The sequence below is a fragment of the Hibiscus syriacus genome, unplaced genomic scaffold (assembly GCF_006381635.1).
Source record: "Hibiscus syriacus cultivar Baekdansim isolate YM2019G1 unplaced genomic scaffold, ASM638163v2 tig00002919_pilon, whole genome shotgun sequence".
NCBI classification, from domain to species: Eukaryota; Viridiplantae; Streptophyta; class Magnoliopsida; order Malvales; family Malvaceae; genus Hibiscus; species Hibiscus syriacus.
Window position 1 is genome coordinate 1,427,222 of NW_024061957.1, and position 16,526 is coordinate 1,443,747.

Consider the following 16,526-nt stretch of genomic DNA (forward strand, 5'->3'; position numbering starts at 1 on the left):
GGCCATTCCATTTGCCTTTTCTAGCTAACTGCATTTGCCTTGAATCTTCAACAAAATAAGATAAATCATTCAAGCTTTTAGCTTGAGTCTAATTATGATTTTAGTCCTTCGGTTAATTCTGAAATTTAATTTTTTAATTGACATAATTTGTTCTCTTTAGTAGATTTAAATAATTTGTTCTTTTTATTGTCATTAAAAGGATACTATAATTTAAAAAACCACCTAATTCTAAATATTCACTTTCAATAATGAATGTTCATATCATTAGATACATAGTATTTAATCTCGAGACTTCAAAGAATAATAAAAAATCCTTTGATTATTGGAAGCGCTTGGCTTGTACTAAAATATAAGAGTTCTATAGAAAAAGTAGGGAGAAACATTTAAATTCAAAGTTTAAAAGTTTAACCATAACAACCTTAATAATACAACATTAATAATGACAAATACTATTTAAAAAGTAATATATATATATATATATATATGTATATATATATATGTATGTGTGTAAATGGATTTTTAAGAGGGTAGGTTTATTTTCTTTAGTAATTATATGTATGTGTGTAAATGGATTTTTAAGAGGGTAGGTTTATTTTCTTTAGGAATTTGGAATTCCCTTATACATATAAACTGTCTTTTACTTTTAGGATGGCAACGAGTCAATTTAGGTAGAGTTTTTGATTAATTCGACCGGACTTAATAAAAACATGTACACTCCATTCAATCTCAATATAATCCAAAAAATATATACATTTTATCCGACTCGCTCTAACTTGAAATATATATATCTTTTACCTGGCTCCGACTGGATTCAAATTTTTGGAGTACAAATCAAACTCGACTCGATCCGATATAAAATAAGGATTTAATTAAAAAATAATAGAGAAAGTGATTATTATAGAAATTATCTATAAATTTATTTGAATAAATTACACAATTACTCTCAGGTCGACTCAATGTTTTTTCATTATCTACCTAAACCCGACCTAACCTAACTCCTTTATAAAATATGAACCAAACCTAAATTTTTTATTTTAAAAATCGAACCTTATCAGATCGGATCGAGTCAAAATAAGTTGATTTTAAGTTAAATTGTTATCCTATTTATTTTATATAATAAAAAAAGTGTTGTTGAAATATATTTGATATCTTTAAACATAATTTAAGAATGTGATATAAAACATTTCATTGAATTGTTTCGATTATTAAAAAGAGAATTATTATTTTATAACCGATCAAGAAAATGTATCCAAGAGATCACAATTTTGAAATCTCGAATTTTTGTAGATTTACTTTATTTACTAGATTAGCTAAAACCAACGTCGGATATTGATTGATTTGAATGAGATTGAAAAGCAATTTTGTTCGATGGATACCGACAGACTGAGATTGATCTGTTCTTAAACAACAACAACAAAGGTATTGAGTTTTGATTTACCTAAAAACATTGAAACGGATCCGAAATTTTCATTTGAATTGTTCATTCAGAATACAAGCGAAAACATCAAATGCAGCACAAGAAAAGAAAAACTAACGAGCTGTGCTTACGAGTTATCAGTTATGGCTACGTATATTGCACAGAGAACTCCGGTATGAGCAAAGACGGAGAAGAAGACGGAGAGTGCTCTAACAAGAATTCAATCTCGTTGTTGGAACTTTGGCACTAGGTTAAAAAACCTACGTCCAAAGAGATGTCGCCACGTAGGAAAAAAAACAACCTTACATCTCTAAGAAACGAGAGAGTTGGCTCGGGTTGACGATGCCGGGCACGTGGGTCCCATCGGTCTTCAGCAATCTCGCCACTTCAACGTACCTTTGACGCTTGTTCTCCTCTCTCAACTTTGGCTCCGGATCCGGCTCGGCGTCGCCCGTCGCGGATCTCTCCCTCGGCTCGGCTTTTCCTCCGATAGCCCTCCTGGATTCGGCGGTCGTCTGTAACGGTCGTGTCGAGTCCCATGGCTGGCCGAAGAGCGTCCCGCGGGTGAGGAACTCGTGGGCTAGGTAACCGGCGAGGAGCTGGTTGTGGAGAACCGGGTGAGCAGCGGCGGCGGCTAGCATGGGCGGTTTAGTTGGCGGAGGAGGGGTTAACTTTTCGAGGTCTAAACCGTCTCTCTTTTTGCGCTTACTGTTGTTGTTGGGCATAGAATCGGTAACCCGTCGGGGAGGGTGACGCATCGTTTTGGTGTTCATTTGTTGCGACTTATTTGATGCACCCCACGTCAGCATCAAATATCTACTACAAATTAGCCACCCATATATATATATAATAAAAAAGTATCAGATGGATAAAAATCGGGCCACCGAGAGAAATGAGGTTGTTTGGGTAAATTAATAAGCAGGCAAAATGGTAAAGGGTAGGAAGGTAAAATAACAACAAATTAAGGTTCAGATTCAGTGACCGGAATCTGGATTTATACAATTAAATTTGTCGCGATTTATAAATGAGAAAGAAAAGAAGAATTGCGGGGAGAGATTGAGATAAGAGAAAATGGGTGTGGAGTGCGGAGAATGAGAAGCTGGTGGATTGTATGCATTTATAGAGAAGAGAATAATCATTAGCCTTGCATATTAAGGAAATTACTAAGTTTGCCACGGAGATGTTAAATGACTGAACAACGCTCATGTAATGTTTTAGGTCCTTTAACAAAAACAAAAGTTTTAGGTCCAATCCCGTTAAAAAAGTCCCTTTACTATTCACTTATATCACAATTTAGTCATTTTATTATCTATTTAGGGGCTGTTTGTTTAGTTCAAAATGATTAAGCGATGAATGATTCAAATATAAAACGATTCAGAGGTTCTGAACGAATTAGTTTTGAATATGACATATTGTTTGATAATGGCTCTGAATCATTCAGAATGTACTTCTGTGATGAATCATTCAACACTGTTTTGATGAATCAGTCAGCACTAAATCATCCAGAGGTGCGAAAAAAACGCACTAAATGCTGAACGATTCAGTATTCAGAGCTGAATGATTCTATTAAGAGGCAAACAAACAACCCCTTAGTTTTCTTGTTCACTTTTTGAAATATGTGTTTTCTCATTTTTACTATGCACTTATATCACATTTGATTATTTTATCATATAATTTTTTGTGATTTGTTTTTAAAACATGTAAAATATGATAATTTTATATAGTTAGACAAAGATTACACTTTTTTTTCTTTTTGACGTTTATAAAAAAGTAGGATAAGTTATTTATTATATATTTCATTTATTTATGAATTTTTATTTTGATTATTTAATTACTTGTTTATGAAATTATATATGACATTACATTTTACTTTTATTTTAGTCTCCTTACGTTGAATTTTCGTTAAAATTTTACGAAAATAATAATATAATATGATAATAGTTTTAATTATCATCTCAATAAATGGGCCAAAACCCAAATTTCTCAATTTAATTGTCGTGTACCCTTGGAACCTGCAAATCGACTGCACCCTTGACCCTTTTGAGGGAGGTCATACTTCGGTACCTTAACATCTTATGTGGGATGAAATTCTAAAATTTTAAGATATATAAATTTATAGAATTTTAAAATATATTAAAATAAATTTTTGATAGGAAATATATAAATAAAATTAAAATATATAATAATTTTAAATTTTCATATGATAACTATCTTCATTTGTCATCTCGATCTATCTATGAGTCTAATCATATATTATGGTACTAAAAATTGTATTTGAGAAAGTTGAATATGAAAATATATATTTTAAAGTGATCGTTTAAAAAAGTATGAAAAATATTTTTTATCAGTATTAAATTGTTTTAAAAAGAATATAAACTTTCGAGATAATGTTCTGAAAAAAATTAATTCACGAGCTAATGCACTCCCAAGATTAATTGATCAAATAGGGTGCAATCCACAGTGTTGGCCGTAGGTCGTCATGCAATCCGGACGACCTTGTAGGTCGCCATGCACTTCGGGCGACCTTGTAGGTCGCCATGCACTCCGGGCGACCTACCCTTGTTCAAACAGAGAGAATGAACGTGTTGCATGGCACATGCACGTCCCAACACATAGGTTGCCATGCCCTCCGGGCGACCTTGTAGGTCGCCATGTCCTCCGGGCGACATACCCTCGCTCGGCTTCCCTCGGATTCCCTCACATAGCTCGCTCGGTTGCCCTCAGATGCCCTCGCATAGCTCGTTCGGATGGCCTCGGTCGGATGGCCTCGGATGCCCAGCGTGTTGGGACGTGCATGGCACATGCAATCTCTTGTAGCTCGCCGGGAAGACATGGCGACCTAGTAAGTCGCCCGGAAGGCATGGCGACCTACGACCAACACTGTGGATTTCACCTTATTTGAGTAATTAATCTTGGGAGTGCTTTATCTCGTGAATTAATTTTTTTCAGAACATTATCTCGAAAGTTTTGTCAAATTTTAAAGTATAAAAACATTTTTTTTATAAACATGATAATGATATATAAAGTATTACAAATTTATAGTTGTTTTATTTTATATTTTATGTACTTTTTCCTGTCGTGTCATATCAAACTAAACACTCGTGTTGTAACCATAAAAACAAACATAATATATGGAGGGTTTGAATGTGTTTCAACGTTAGTTTTATGAGTTGAGATATTGATAGAACTCATTTCATATGTTAAAAGTAGGGATGAACAGAAAAGAAATGGGTGGAGACAGTAGTTTTAAAAAAAAATTAAATTAATATATATTTTATTTTTTTATATTTTTAATTGATAATTTATTTTTATCTTTAGAATTTTATAAATCCATTTCCTTCAAAAAAATTTAAAAATTCACCCCTAACATAAAATCATACGTTTATAAACAATTAGAAGCATTTAAAAAGTTTAAAATTACTTGGAGATGATTTAAAAACAAATTAAATATATGGGGATGAAATATTCATATATTATAAATAATTATTTAATATTTCCAAGGAGAATATTAAAGTTGTAAATAAGATGAAATATATAGTAAGTTATTTAAGTTTAACTCAATTAAAGTTCATTATTTGAGTTCGAATTCAACTCGAGTTATTAATGAGTTGAAGATAATTACTTGATATCTGACTCAAAAAGTTCACAAACAATTTAATATATATATATATATATATATTAAGTTTTAAATTTTAAAATTAAATTATTAATAATATTAACATTTGTTTCTTGTATTTTTTTAAATACAGTGTAAATTCTTCATGCACTTAAGATTTAGGTTGAAGCTTCTTCGCCTGACAGAGATAGATCAGACAGTCGAATTTTGATATTTGTAAATGGGCTAAATTAAATTGGAGACATTGTCTTCGTTTCTGCAGTACTTGATTAAAATTAGTCAATTAATAAATTAAAAATCAGTAATTATATAAAAAATAATGTATAATAAGTATTGAAAGTTCATTAAAAAATAAAAAATTATTGAATGATCTCATAAAATAAACATTATTTTTTTAAAATTATATGCCTCCAAATCAGTTTCATTAAATAGTCTTTAAAAGAGATCAGAACATCAAAACGTTTAACTGAATATATAAAGACAAACAACACTAACGGACTTTTGTTGATTTTAAGTGAATTTTGTGAAAAAAAAATAATTAAAGGAAAAAAAGATGGTGAAATACAAATATTTTGATACATATCTTGTTGAGAATAACTATTGAAGTTAAATGACGTTTGACTGACACCGATAGCCAAAGAAATTGACGTGTCTTTGTAAGCACTAAATTGATACACAAACACTAACAAAAATTGACTTGAGTGGAAGGGGTTCTGATCGCTTAAACAAGTGGTTTCAAGTTTGAACCCTTGCAGATACAAAAAATCTTATTGGGAGAGGTCCCCACCTTTTATGCCCGACAATATCTCAGGGGATTAGACCCCTTGGGATACCAAAAAAAAATTTATACACAAACTAAAATTTAGGTTATAAAATTGAAGTATTTTAAAGTTTAATCATAAAGTCATACAAAATAAAGTTTACAAAGAAAAAGTGTCACGTCATCATGACGTTTACGATTTGACGATCAAATGTCTTGTTTGAATTTGAAAATAAAATTTAATATTAAAATGTTTGTGAATTAAAAGCGGGCCTGAAATCTATGGGGCCAATATATGAAGTACTTTTTGTTTCAACGGCTAACGTAAATCCTAGAAGCCCATCAAAAGTAAAATTCTTCTGCCATTTTTGTAGTCTCAGTATCCTCAAACCCCAATACCGCTCTAGAATCCCCCAAATTTCTCTACTCCCGCCACTTCTCTTCCCACTGAATCCCTAAAACTTCCCATGTTCACCAACTTTCCCGGAAAATTACATCACGTTTCCCCCATTCCAAACAAAACCTACACCATTTTTATCATTCTACCCTGATTCATCAGAACCCTAACATCACTGGTCCAAATTCAGAAAACTCCAAACCGAAAAAAGTGAAAAACCATGCCATCGTTGACTTCTCCAGGAAAAATACTTCGACTAGAGCTTAATAACTTCAAGTCCTACAAGGGGCTTCAAACTATAGGTCCCTTCTCTGACTTCACTGCCATTATTGGACCGAATGGGGCCGGCAAGTCGAATCTCATGGACGCAATAAGCTTTGTTCTCGGAGTCCGAACTGGTCAGCTACGTGGAACCCAACTCAGAGACTTAATCTATGCTTTCGACGACCGTGAGAAGGAGCAAAGTGGCCGACGTGCATTTGTGCGATTAGTTTACCAACTTGCCGGTGGTTCCGAACTCCGTTTCACCCGTACCATCCTCCCTACTGGCGGTAGCGAGTATCAAATCGATGGCAGTAATGTCAACTGGGATGAGTACAATGGAAAGCTAAGATCACTTGGTATTCTCGTTAAGGCCCGAAATTTTCTTGTTTTTCAGGTATTTTTGTTTCACCCTTCAAATAGTTTTCCCCATTTCTGTGAAGTTAAGCTAATTTGTAAGACATAATGGTATAATTTGGTGGAAAAATTGTGTTCTTAGGGTGATGTCGAGTCCATTGCTTCAAAAAATCCCAAAGAACTTACGGGGCTGCTCGAACAGATTTCGGGTTCTGAAGAACTTAAGAGGGATTATGAGACTTTGGAAGAGCAAAAAGCTAGGGCTGAAGAAAAATCAGCGCTTATTTATCAGAGGAAGAGGACAATCGTGATGGAGAGAAAACAAAAGAAAGAACAGAAGGAAGAAGCTGAGAGGCACTTCCGCTTGCAAGATGAGCTGGTTTAATCCAAACCTTTGATTTGCGTAATCTTGCTTTTACTTTTTGGACATTATGATATCCTTTTGATGGTTTAAAAAAATTATGCAGAAATCTTTGAAAAAAGAGCATTATTTATGGCAATTGCATAACATAGAGAAGGACATTGACAAATTTGCCGATGACCTCGACTCTGAAAAGAAGAATCGCGAGGATATAATGCACGAGCTAGAACATTATGAAGCTGAAGCACTCAAAAAGAAGAAGGAACAGGCTAAGTACCTAAAGGAGATTGCTCAGTGTGAAAAAAAGATTTCCGAGAGAAGAATTAGACTTGATAAAAGTGTGAGTTTGTGAAAGCCTTTTTTTTCTTTTGACTGTTGAGCCTGTGCAGTCTGGTATCGTTGGAATGCCTGTTTAAGCTATTTTGGAATATTTCTTTAGATGGTTAAGTTGGGAATGGGGGATTTGAATTGGAGCCCATTTTGGGTAATAGGAGGCCATTGCCTAGTCCATGAATTCTGTGGTAACTAGGTTGTTTCTTTTCACGTGTAGGACTTCTATTCCAATTAATGATGTTTGATCTCAATTTTAGGTGATTTGTTCTAGGATAAGGTAACAAATTCCTCTGCACAGATGCTTGAGCACTTCGAAAGTGATTTTGGTATGAACTGTTCATGTGGCAAAAATGTCATCATTTGCCATGGCCTTCTCTCATATTATCTTCATAAATGCTTGGGTGGACAGTTAATGTAGGTTGTGCTAAAAACTCAGCTGTTATTCTAATATTTTAAGGGCACTGCCTGCCACTTTCCTCTTGTAAGACAATGTCTCAAGCTGGAAGACAGTGGAACAACATTTATGGTGTAAGCTTCAATATAGAGTTTGAAAGTCTGGTTGTTTAGGTTGTTTAAAGTGGGAATAAGATTCTCTCTATTGTCTGTGATAAACATAATTCTTTGATTGCCTTTTATTCTTTGCTCCTCACCTGAAATGTTTTGTATTAGTTTCTATGTCTAGCGTGCCTTCTTTCTTGTTTGTGCATCCTCGTGCTTCTATATCTATAATGATTACTTCTTGTGTAGCTAGTTCCAAGTATTAATCATCTTTTCTTATTTATCTGTAATTTTAATGAGTTGAAGAGAGGCCGTACTTTTGTTTTTTTACTCTGAATGCAGCAACCAGAGCTTATGAAATTAAATGAAGAAAAGTCTCGCATAAATTCAAAAATCAAGAGTAATAGAAAGGAGCTTGAAAGAAAAAAGGAAGAAAAGAGGAAACATGGTGATGATATAAAAGAATTACAGAGAGGCATACAAGATTTGACTGCGAAGTTGGAAGACTTAAATGAAAAAAGTCGTGATGGTACTGGGAAGCTCCCTTTGCTTGACAGTCAACTTACTGAGTATTTCCAAATGTAAGAACTTTTGGGTTCCTTGTGAGACATGATTCTCTAGTTTCCATGCTTTCATGGATTTTATTGTGGCTGAAATTAAAAAAAAACACCTGTTTTCCCTCAAATTCAACCTTAGAATTGGTTTTGGTCCTTGTACCATGGTTCTTTTTTATGATTGAATGTTTCTGTTTCATTTTCCATCTACTTCTGCTGGATTATCCTTAATGTCTTTTTGTTTCCCTTCATATTATCACATCATTAAAGAAAATGTGTTACCTACATCTGTTTCCTGGGTGTTGCTTGATTTTTCTGTTATTAATGATCACAATGATTTTATCTGGTTCTGTGCAGGTTGGAGTTCGATGTTTTTCTTTCTTCCATGATTTAAAATTTCCTCCAAATTCTTATAAATAGGTTTCATCAATCATTGACTAACTTGTTTGAATTATTAAAATTGTTGTTGAACCTTTCAATTTGTTTTCATTCGACCTAATTAAAGCATTGGCGATGTCTACTTTTTTATATATGCCTTCCTTCTGAGCGGTCTCACCAGTCACTAGTTCTCGTTTTCTTATGTGATATAAACTTCATGAGTTAGACATGATTCTGTTCAAAGCTACTTTCTATTTACTGACGATCTCGGGATCTTGACATTTCAGTAAGGAGGATGCTGGGATGAAAACTGCCAAGTTAAGAGATGAGAAGGAGCTTCTGGATAGGCAGCAACATACTGATATTGAAGCTCAAAAGAATTTGGAAGAAAATCTCCAACAGTTGAGTAATAGGGAGCATGAGCTGGAAGCACAGGAGGACCAAATGCGAGCTAGACTGAAGAAGATTCTTGATACCTCTGCTAAACAGAAGGGTGAGCTTGCAGATCTTAAAAAGGAACTGCGAGAAATGCAAGATAAACACCAGAAGTCCAGGTTATTGAAGTTGATGATAAATTAATTTGGGTGCATCGTGGTCTCATTCTTATGTCTTTTCTGTTGCCTATGTTTACTTTTTGTACCTAAAATCATGAAATGCAGATCCAAGCACGAGAACTTGAAGTCGAAAATTGCTGAAATAGAAAATCAGTTACGTGAACTGAAAGCTGATCGATATGAAAATGAGAGGGATACTAGATTGTCTCAAGCTGTTGAGACTCTGAAACGCCTGTTTCAAGGTGTTCATGGTCGCATGACTGATCTTTGTAGGCCAACTCAGAAAAAGTACAATCTTGCTGTCACTGTTGCCATGGGAAGATTTATGGATGCTGTTGTTGTGGAGGATGAAAATACTGGAAAGGAATGTATTAAGGTCTGCTAATTTTCTGTGTTCTCTACTAATCATTTCGTTTTCTAGATTTTTCTATTAAGAACATTTTGGTATTTATCTTTCATAAAAAGAACTTATAATAGTTTCATACAAGTATTTAGACCCTTCTTGAACTGTTCAAATGTCTGAGCATATATGTGAATGCTTTCGCGTGATGAAAATCATTCACCTGTCTGACTTCTCTTTGTGTTGGTAAAATGCCTCTTTATTTCTGACAATCTTTTGACACTGCAGGATATATAGTACATGAAACAGGAAAAATTCCCTTTATGCATCTGTAAAAAATTGACAGGGATACTATCATTGCTGAGAAATTACTCCAACCTGACAAGAATGCATAATGAACCATGTGTTATTCCATCATCTTGAGTTCTTGCATACTGGTCAGATATTTTTGTTGTATAATGCAATATGCGTATGAGTAATAGTTTTGTGTGTCTAAGAACGGTCTTAACTCTTTATTTATATACTGCCACTTGTTCCCTGTACCCCATTTTAAAGTTGGAATGATAATAAAGAAGAAAAAAGTAGGATAATTGAAATATAAATTTGCTTGTGTGTTGATGATTCATGCTTATGTGGAAGTGGCTCCTTTACTTTTACCCTTTTGTATGGTTTCTATGAGTTTAAGAAGGCTGAGAAAATTCAAAGAGTTGTTGGGTTTGTGTCTTTGTGATATAGTCATGACAATGTGTTTTCAGTTGCGAGGTTTTTTACATTTTAAATATTTACCATTGTTCTTGTAAAAGTTTGAGTATTCCTGATTGTTCTTTACAGTATTTGAAAGAGCAAAGGCTTCCTCCTCAGACTTTCATCCCACTTCAGTCGGTACGTGTGAAGCCAATCATTGAAAGGTTACGCACTTTAGGTGGCACAGCAAAGCTGATCTATGATGTGATCCAATATCCTTTGCCAAAGCTTGTATTAGTTGTTCTCTAATTATGGGAGAAACATTTCTACATGCCATCTTACTTCACAATTTACAGATTTATCTTTTGTATAGTTGCAGAACACTCCAAACCACTGGGGTTCTTCATTTTTTTGTTAGTCTTCCTCAATGGGACGCTTCCTTGTCTGTTTTCTTTTTATCATATATGAAAAAAATTTGAAAAACAAGAAGCCATATGCATATACATTTTGTGTACTTAACATTCATAAATTTGATCCTGCTTTGGAGAAGGCAGTTCTTTTTGCTGTTGGCAATACTCTAGTTTGTGATGACCTTGAAGAAGCTAAGGGTCTTAGCTGGACTGGAGAGAGGTTTAAAGGTGAATGTTTAGTATCCTTTTCATTTAGTAGTTATTGATCCTTTCTACAGAATTCAACGTTAATCCATAAACTTGTATTCTTGCTTTAGTTGTAACTGTTGATGGGATTCTGCTCTCGAAGTCTGGTACAATGACTGGTGGTACAAGTGGTGGAATGGAAGCCAGGTCAAACAAGTGGGATGATAAGAAAATTGAAGGTTGGTTTCATGCATAAATTTTCAGTCTTTTTATTATATATTAACTGTTACTTTTTTACAGGTCTGAAAAAGAAAAAGGAGCAGTTTGAAGCTGAGTTGGAAGAACTTGGATCAATTAGAGAAATGCAGCTAAAGGAGTCTGAAACATCTGGGAGAATTAGTGGACTTGAAAAGAAAATCCAGTATGCTGATATTGAGAAGGTAGCTGTAATATATAAGCAGCCCCTTTTAATGGAATGCCTTCTTCTCTCTGTATTGTTTTAAAGAGGAAACAATTTTTTTATTCATAATGGTTTGTTGATTCTATTGATTCCATAGGTAAATTTATTTTCACCTTTTGTTTTGGGAAGGTAATATATGCAGTTTGTGGTCGAGAACTGACAATATTTAATCTGAACCATACTGGATACTTTAATGATTTTTTGATTGTGTTGAAGTGTTTATTAAACTTTTTATTTATAATTGATCTCCATGAGATATCTGATGCATAACATAAAATGTTTTTGTTGCAGAAAAGTATAGAAGACAAGCTTAAAAGCTTGAAGCAGGAGAAGAAAAATATTAAGGATAGGATTGGACATATAACTCCTGAGGTTCAAAAGGTAATTTATGATGACAATTATGCTTTTATTCTCTGGTATTATGTTGCTTCTCTTATATGGTTTAATTGTTGGCAGTTGAAGGATGTGACTGATAAGAGGAACAAAGACATCACGAAGCTGGAGAAGAGGATTAATGAAATTGTTGATCGACTGTTCAAAAATTTTAGTCAGTCTGTAGGGGTGGCAAACATCCGTGAGTATGAAGAAAATCAGCTCAAGGCTGCCCAGACTATGGCAGAAGAGAGGCTTAGCTTGAGTAATCAACTTGCAAAGTTGAAGTATCAGTATGTTTTCTTTCTCTCCATATATTTTCATTATTGCAAGTGTATCCATTGATTTAATATATGTTTATTTGCTGATTGAAACCTTCCTGATGACCCATAAATGTATATTGGAAAATATTTTTTTTTTACATTCTTCATTACATAACGGCCATTAGAGGGTATGCATGTCTGTTAGATGTAAAAAGTCTTGTAGCATGGAAGTGGTAATACTGCAGACCTCTATATGAATTTATTTTAGTTTCATTTGGTGCCAATTACTTATGTGATCCACTGTTATGCCACTGTGCATGAAAGTGGTAACACTGCAGACCTCCAAAAATTAAGTTTAGATGTAAAACAATGATAGTAAAGGGAGAAAACAATACATTTTTACCAAAAGAATAGTGTAGTAGATGCGTCACACCATTGGCATACAAATCCTTTTACCATGTTTAAATGTTTGAAACCACTTTGTTATATCAACGTTTTGGATGAACTTTGAATGCGTGATCTCTAAAATGCTCCCTTTAATACCTTATAAAGAGACTAAAATTATGAATGGAAATGAGCTATTTTTACTGTAATACTGATTATGCTGAAATTGATTAGAAGTGAACCTAAAGAAAGGTGAAACATTTTGGTAAAAAGTTGCACGGTGGCATTGGGTAAGTAACAAATGCAGGCAGTTCTTAAATTGGATCAGGGCATTTCGTTTTGGTGGGCATACTGCTGAATTATGTGAATGTTTTGTGCCTGTGATTACTACGATACATCTTGCTCTGTTTTTGAGACTGACTAGAATCTAATGGAAGTAGGAGTTGGATTTTTCTGTTTTGCTGATTCAACCTTTTTTATTGTCTATTGCATAGCAGCAGCTGGTTGATTTGTACTCTTCTTTCTTACTTCTAGGTTGGAGTATGAGCGTAAGCGAGATGTAGAATCAAGAATTAAGAAGCTGGAATCTTCTATCAGTTCCTTGGAAAATGATTTAAAAGTGGTTCACAAAAAAGAGGCTGAGGTTAAGCTGGCAACAGAAAAGGCTTCTGAAGACATCCACCGATGGAAGGAAGAAATGAAAGGTATGGTTTTAACTATACATTCATTGTGCATTTTTATATTGTGTCGAGTTTATAAATTCTTTCAATTGTTCTTGCAAGGAAATGAGCTTTTTTGGTCACAGATCTTAATCAATATGTTTCTGTAAATTGACACTTGGATCTAATAATTTACTTCTGTAGATCATGATGTGCCATGTTTTTAAGTGACTCATCTCTGGCATGCTATTCAATAGCAATTGCAGCCGTAAATACAAATAGAAAACTTTAGTTTCAGCAGTGCAGTGTAGACTGACATGCATGATGTATGCTAATAGATTATCCTACTCAGCAGGTGAGAGGCTTATGAAAACTGAATTAAGTCATTAACATTGAACTAAGAGTGGCAAATGACTTCTTAAGACTTCCTAACTTGATTCTTTATAACCGCATTTCTTATAGTTTTCTAATATAACTTCTGAGCTTATTAGAATGATTAAGTGAAGTTGGTGACATTCAACATGGTATATGATAGCTGGCTCGTATCAAATAGCTCTTATCATGTGTTTTTTGTCCATTTAAAATTCTGAAATTATTTGTCATTGCTTCTTTCTTTTGATTCATTTATACTGCTCGTCTCCCTTAATATCTGCAGAACCCTGCTTCTGATCATTATGTATAATTTGATGTCAGTTTATTTGTCTCTCTTTTTCTGTTTTTGTAGAGTGGAAATCTAAGTCAGAAGAGTGTGAAAAAGAAATTCAAAAATGGAAGAAGCAGGCTTCTGAAGCCACAACATCCATATCCAAACTTAATCGCCAAATAAATTCTAAGGTCCAAAGATCTTTCTTTTATTTTTTCTCTTTACAATCAGATCTAATATTTGGATATGTAGGATGTTGATTAAATTGCCCTGTACATGTGTTTCGTGATTTTACAGGAGACTCAGATTAATCAACTGGATGAACGGAAGGCGGACATTATTGAAAAGTGTGACTTAGAGCACATTGAGCTTCCTATCCTTGCAGATCCAATGGAAACTGAATCTTCAAATGGGAAGGAGTACGATTTTAGTCAGTTAAATCGATCTCTTCTGCAGGATCGAAGGCCTTCTGACAGGGACAAGATTGAGGCAGACTTTAAACAAAAAATTGATGCTCTAGTGTCGGAAATTGAAAGAACTGCTCCTAATTTGAAGGCTCTTGATCAATACAAGACTCTGCAAGAGAAGGAAAGAGATGTAACTGAAGAATTTGAATTAGCCAGAAAAGAGGAGAAGCAAGTAGCTGATGCTTACAATTCAGTTAAGCAGAGGAGGTACCAAACCATTAATGTGTTGCAACTCTGATCTTAGTAACATAGTGAAATTAAAATTAATAGAGATAAATGGTGATTAAAATGATTAAACCCGTTGAGACTTGGTGCCTAGATGTCATGTTATAAGATGGCACTTTTTGCTGAATTGCTGATTTCTTGATTGTGATTATCTTGTATTGGTTTTCGAAAGCTGTTTGGTCTGCAATATCACTAATATGCATAAGTGACAAATGGCGTGGGAAACTACCCGTAGTCTACTCAAATGTTTTTTCCTGATTGACTTTACTTGATGATTATGCAGATATGAGTTGTTCATGGAAGCTTTCAACCACATTTCTAGCAATATCGATAGGATCTACAAACAGCTAACAAAGAGTGGTACACATCCATTGGGTGGGACAGCATATTTGAACTTAGAAAACGAGGATGATCCTTTTTTACATGGTATCAAATACACAGCTATGCCACCAACAAAGCGTTTCAGGGATATGGAACAACTATCTGGTGGAGAAAAAACTGTTGCAGCACTTGCACTTCTCTTCTCCATCCACAGGTACACCTGAGAGATTTAGATTATTCATTCTTTCCATTTTCAACTGTCGGTTGAATCTGTTGCCAGAGCTGCGGTGGATTCAACTTATTATAAGATGGTCTGATGGACTACCTTGGAAAGATGGGCTAAGTCATTTGTGATCAGAGAGAATTGGCTTTCCATTTGTATTATGAGCTAATATTGGTTCTCTTCATGCATGCGTGTTTCAGCTACCGGCCTTCACCCTTTTTCATTTTGGATGAAGTGGATGCTGCATTGGATAACCTAAACGTTGCAAAAGTAGCAGGATTCATCCGTTCGAAATCATGTGATGGTGCAAGGGCGAGCCAGGACACTGAAGGCAGCAGTGGTTTCCAAAGTATCGTGATATCACTTAAAGATAGCTTTTACGACAAGGCTGAGGCTTTGGTCGGGGTTTATCGGGATTCAGATATGGGGTAAAGCACTTGACACCGAACCTTGTTTCCATAATCCAGTGAAATTGCATGTGCATCAGTCTAGTTTACCAATCCTAAATAAAATAAATATCCTCTGACATGTTTTTACAGCTGCTCGAGAACATTGACGTTTGACTTGACGAAATACCGGGAGGCATGAAGGAAAATGCAGGTTGCAGGGCTTGTTAATTATTTGTACAATGTTGAAAATACTTGTATATACTGTGTGATTGCTTTGCACAACAAATGCTACGCAGTTAAATCTTTGATGTTTTTGTATCTGAACAAAAATGCTTGGGCAGTAAGTTAGTGACTGAAGGCTTTTGTACCTCTTTCCATTGTAGCCAACACAATTATATTAGTAATCAATCCAGCTAGGTCTAGGAGTTTAGCAACCCTTCTTAAAAGTACTGCTTTATTTATATAAATATATTTTCGAGGATTTGCAAAATTGTTCATTTGATGATGCAAGCATCCATTTCTAACAGATCGAATTATAACTCATTTTAAATTGGTCCTTAAATTTTTTAAGATTCTAATTTAATCTTCAAACTATGAATGTCATCTTAAATTAGTTCTTAAACTTTTAAATATTCTAATTTTATCCCTAAACTTTGTTTTTTTAAATTAGTCTTCAAACTTTTGAATATTTTAATTTTATCCTTAAATTCATCCAATTATGTAATTAGTTTCAGTCATAGTTTAACTTAAAGTTTGTTTTTTTGTCTTCAAATATATTATAATATAACTTAGTCCAACAATTTTATTAATAAGAGATGTGTATAGTTTGAGATGAAATTAGAATGTTTTGAATTTGGGGACTAATTTAGAATGAAAGTCATAGTTTGGGGATGAAATTAAAATGTTCAAAAGTTCGAAGACTAAATTAGAATGATAGTCTCACTTTTGGAATGAAATTTTAATATTTAAGAGTTTATGAATTAATTTAAAATGAGAGTCATATTTTGAGGACAT

At 34.1% G+C, this 16,526-nt stretch overlaps 2 protein-coding genes across 2 annotated transcripts; one reads left to right on the forward strand and one right to left on the reverse strand.

Annotated features, from left to right (window-relative positions):
• Nucleotides 1–1,447: 1,447 nt before the first annotated feature.
• On the reverse strand, nt 1,448–2,276 carry LOC120163092. The gene has a single exon (XM_039173106.1). It carries the CDS (start codon nt 2,224–2,226, stop codon nt 1,720–1,722), a length of 507 nt encoding a protein of 168 aa, XP_039029037.1. The 5' UTR covers nt 2,227–2,276; the 3' UTR covers nt 1,448–1,719.
• Nucleotides 2,277–6,155: 3,879 nt separating this feature from the next.
• LOC120165600 (structural maintenance of chromosomes protein 1-like) lies at nt 6,156–15,958 on the forward strand. The gene is made up of 18 exons (XM_039175082.1): nt 6,156–6,848; nt 6,951–7,187; nt 7,276–7,509; nt 8,343–8,581; nt 9,220–9,486; nt 9,592–9,862; nt 10,658–10,782; nt 11,039–11,148; nt 11,238–11,345; nt 11,407–11,546; nt 11,858–11,947; nt 12,023–12,231; nt 13,120–13,289; nt 13,969–14,078; nt 14,185–14,561; nt 14,863–15,114; nt 15,324–15,551; nt 15,663–15,958. The coding sequence occupies exons 1-18, from the start codon at nt 6,411–6,413 to the stop codon at nt 15,709–15,711; spliced, it is 3,654 nt and encodes a 1,217-aa protein (XP_039031013.1). The 5' UTR covers nt 6,156–6,410; the 3' UTR covers nt 15,712–15,958.
• The last annotated feature ends 568 nt before the right edge of the window (nt 15,959–16,526 follow it).

Bases quoted from the DNA above. Each gene is read 5' to 3' on its own strand.
- LOC120163092 (XM_039173106.1), bottom strand. From the start codon at position 2,226: ATGCTGACGTGGGGTGCATCAAATAAGTCGCAACAAATGAACACCAAA.
- LOC120165600 (XM_039175082.1), top strand. From the start codon at position 6,411: ATGCCATCGTTGACTTCTCCAGGAAAAATACTTCGACTAGAGCTTAAT. The intron at 13,290-13,968 runs GTATGGTTTTAA...CTGTTTTTGTAG, and splicing joins ATGGAAGGAAGAAATGAAAG to AGTGGAAATCTAAGTCAGAA. The intron at 14,562-14,862 runs GTACCAAACCAT...ATGATTATGCAG, and splicing joins AATTCAGTTAAGCAGAGGAG to ATATGAGTTGTTCATGGAAG.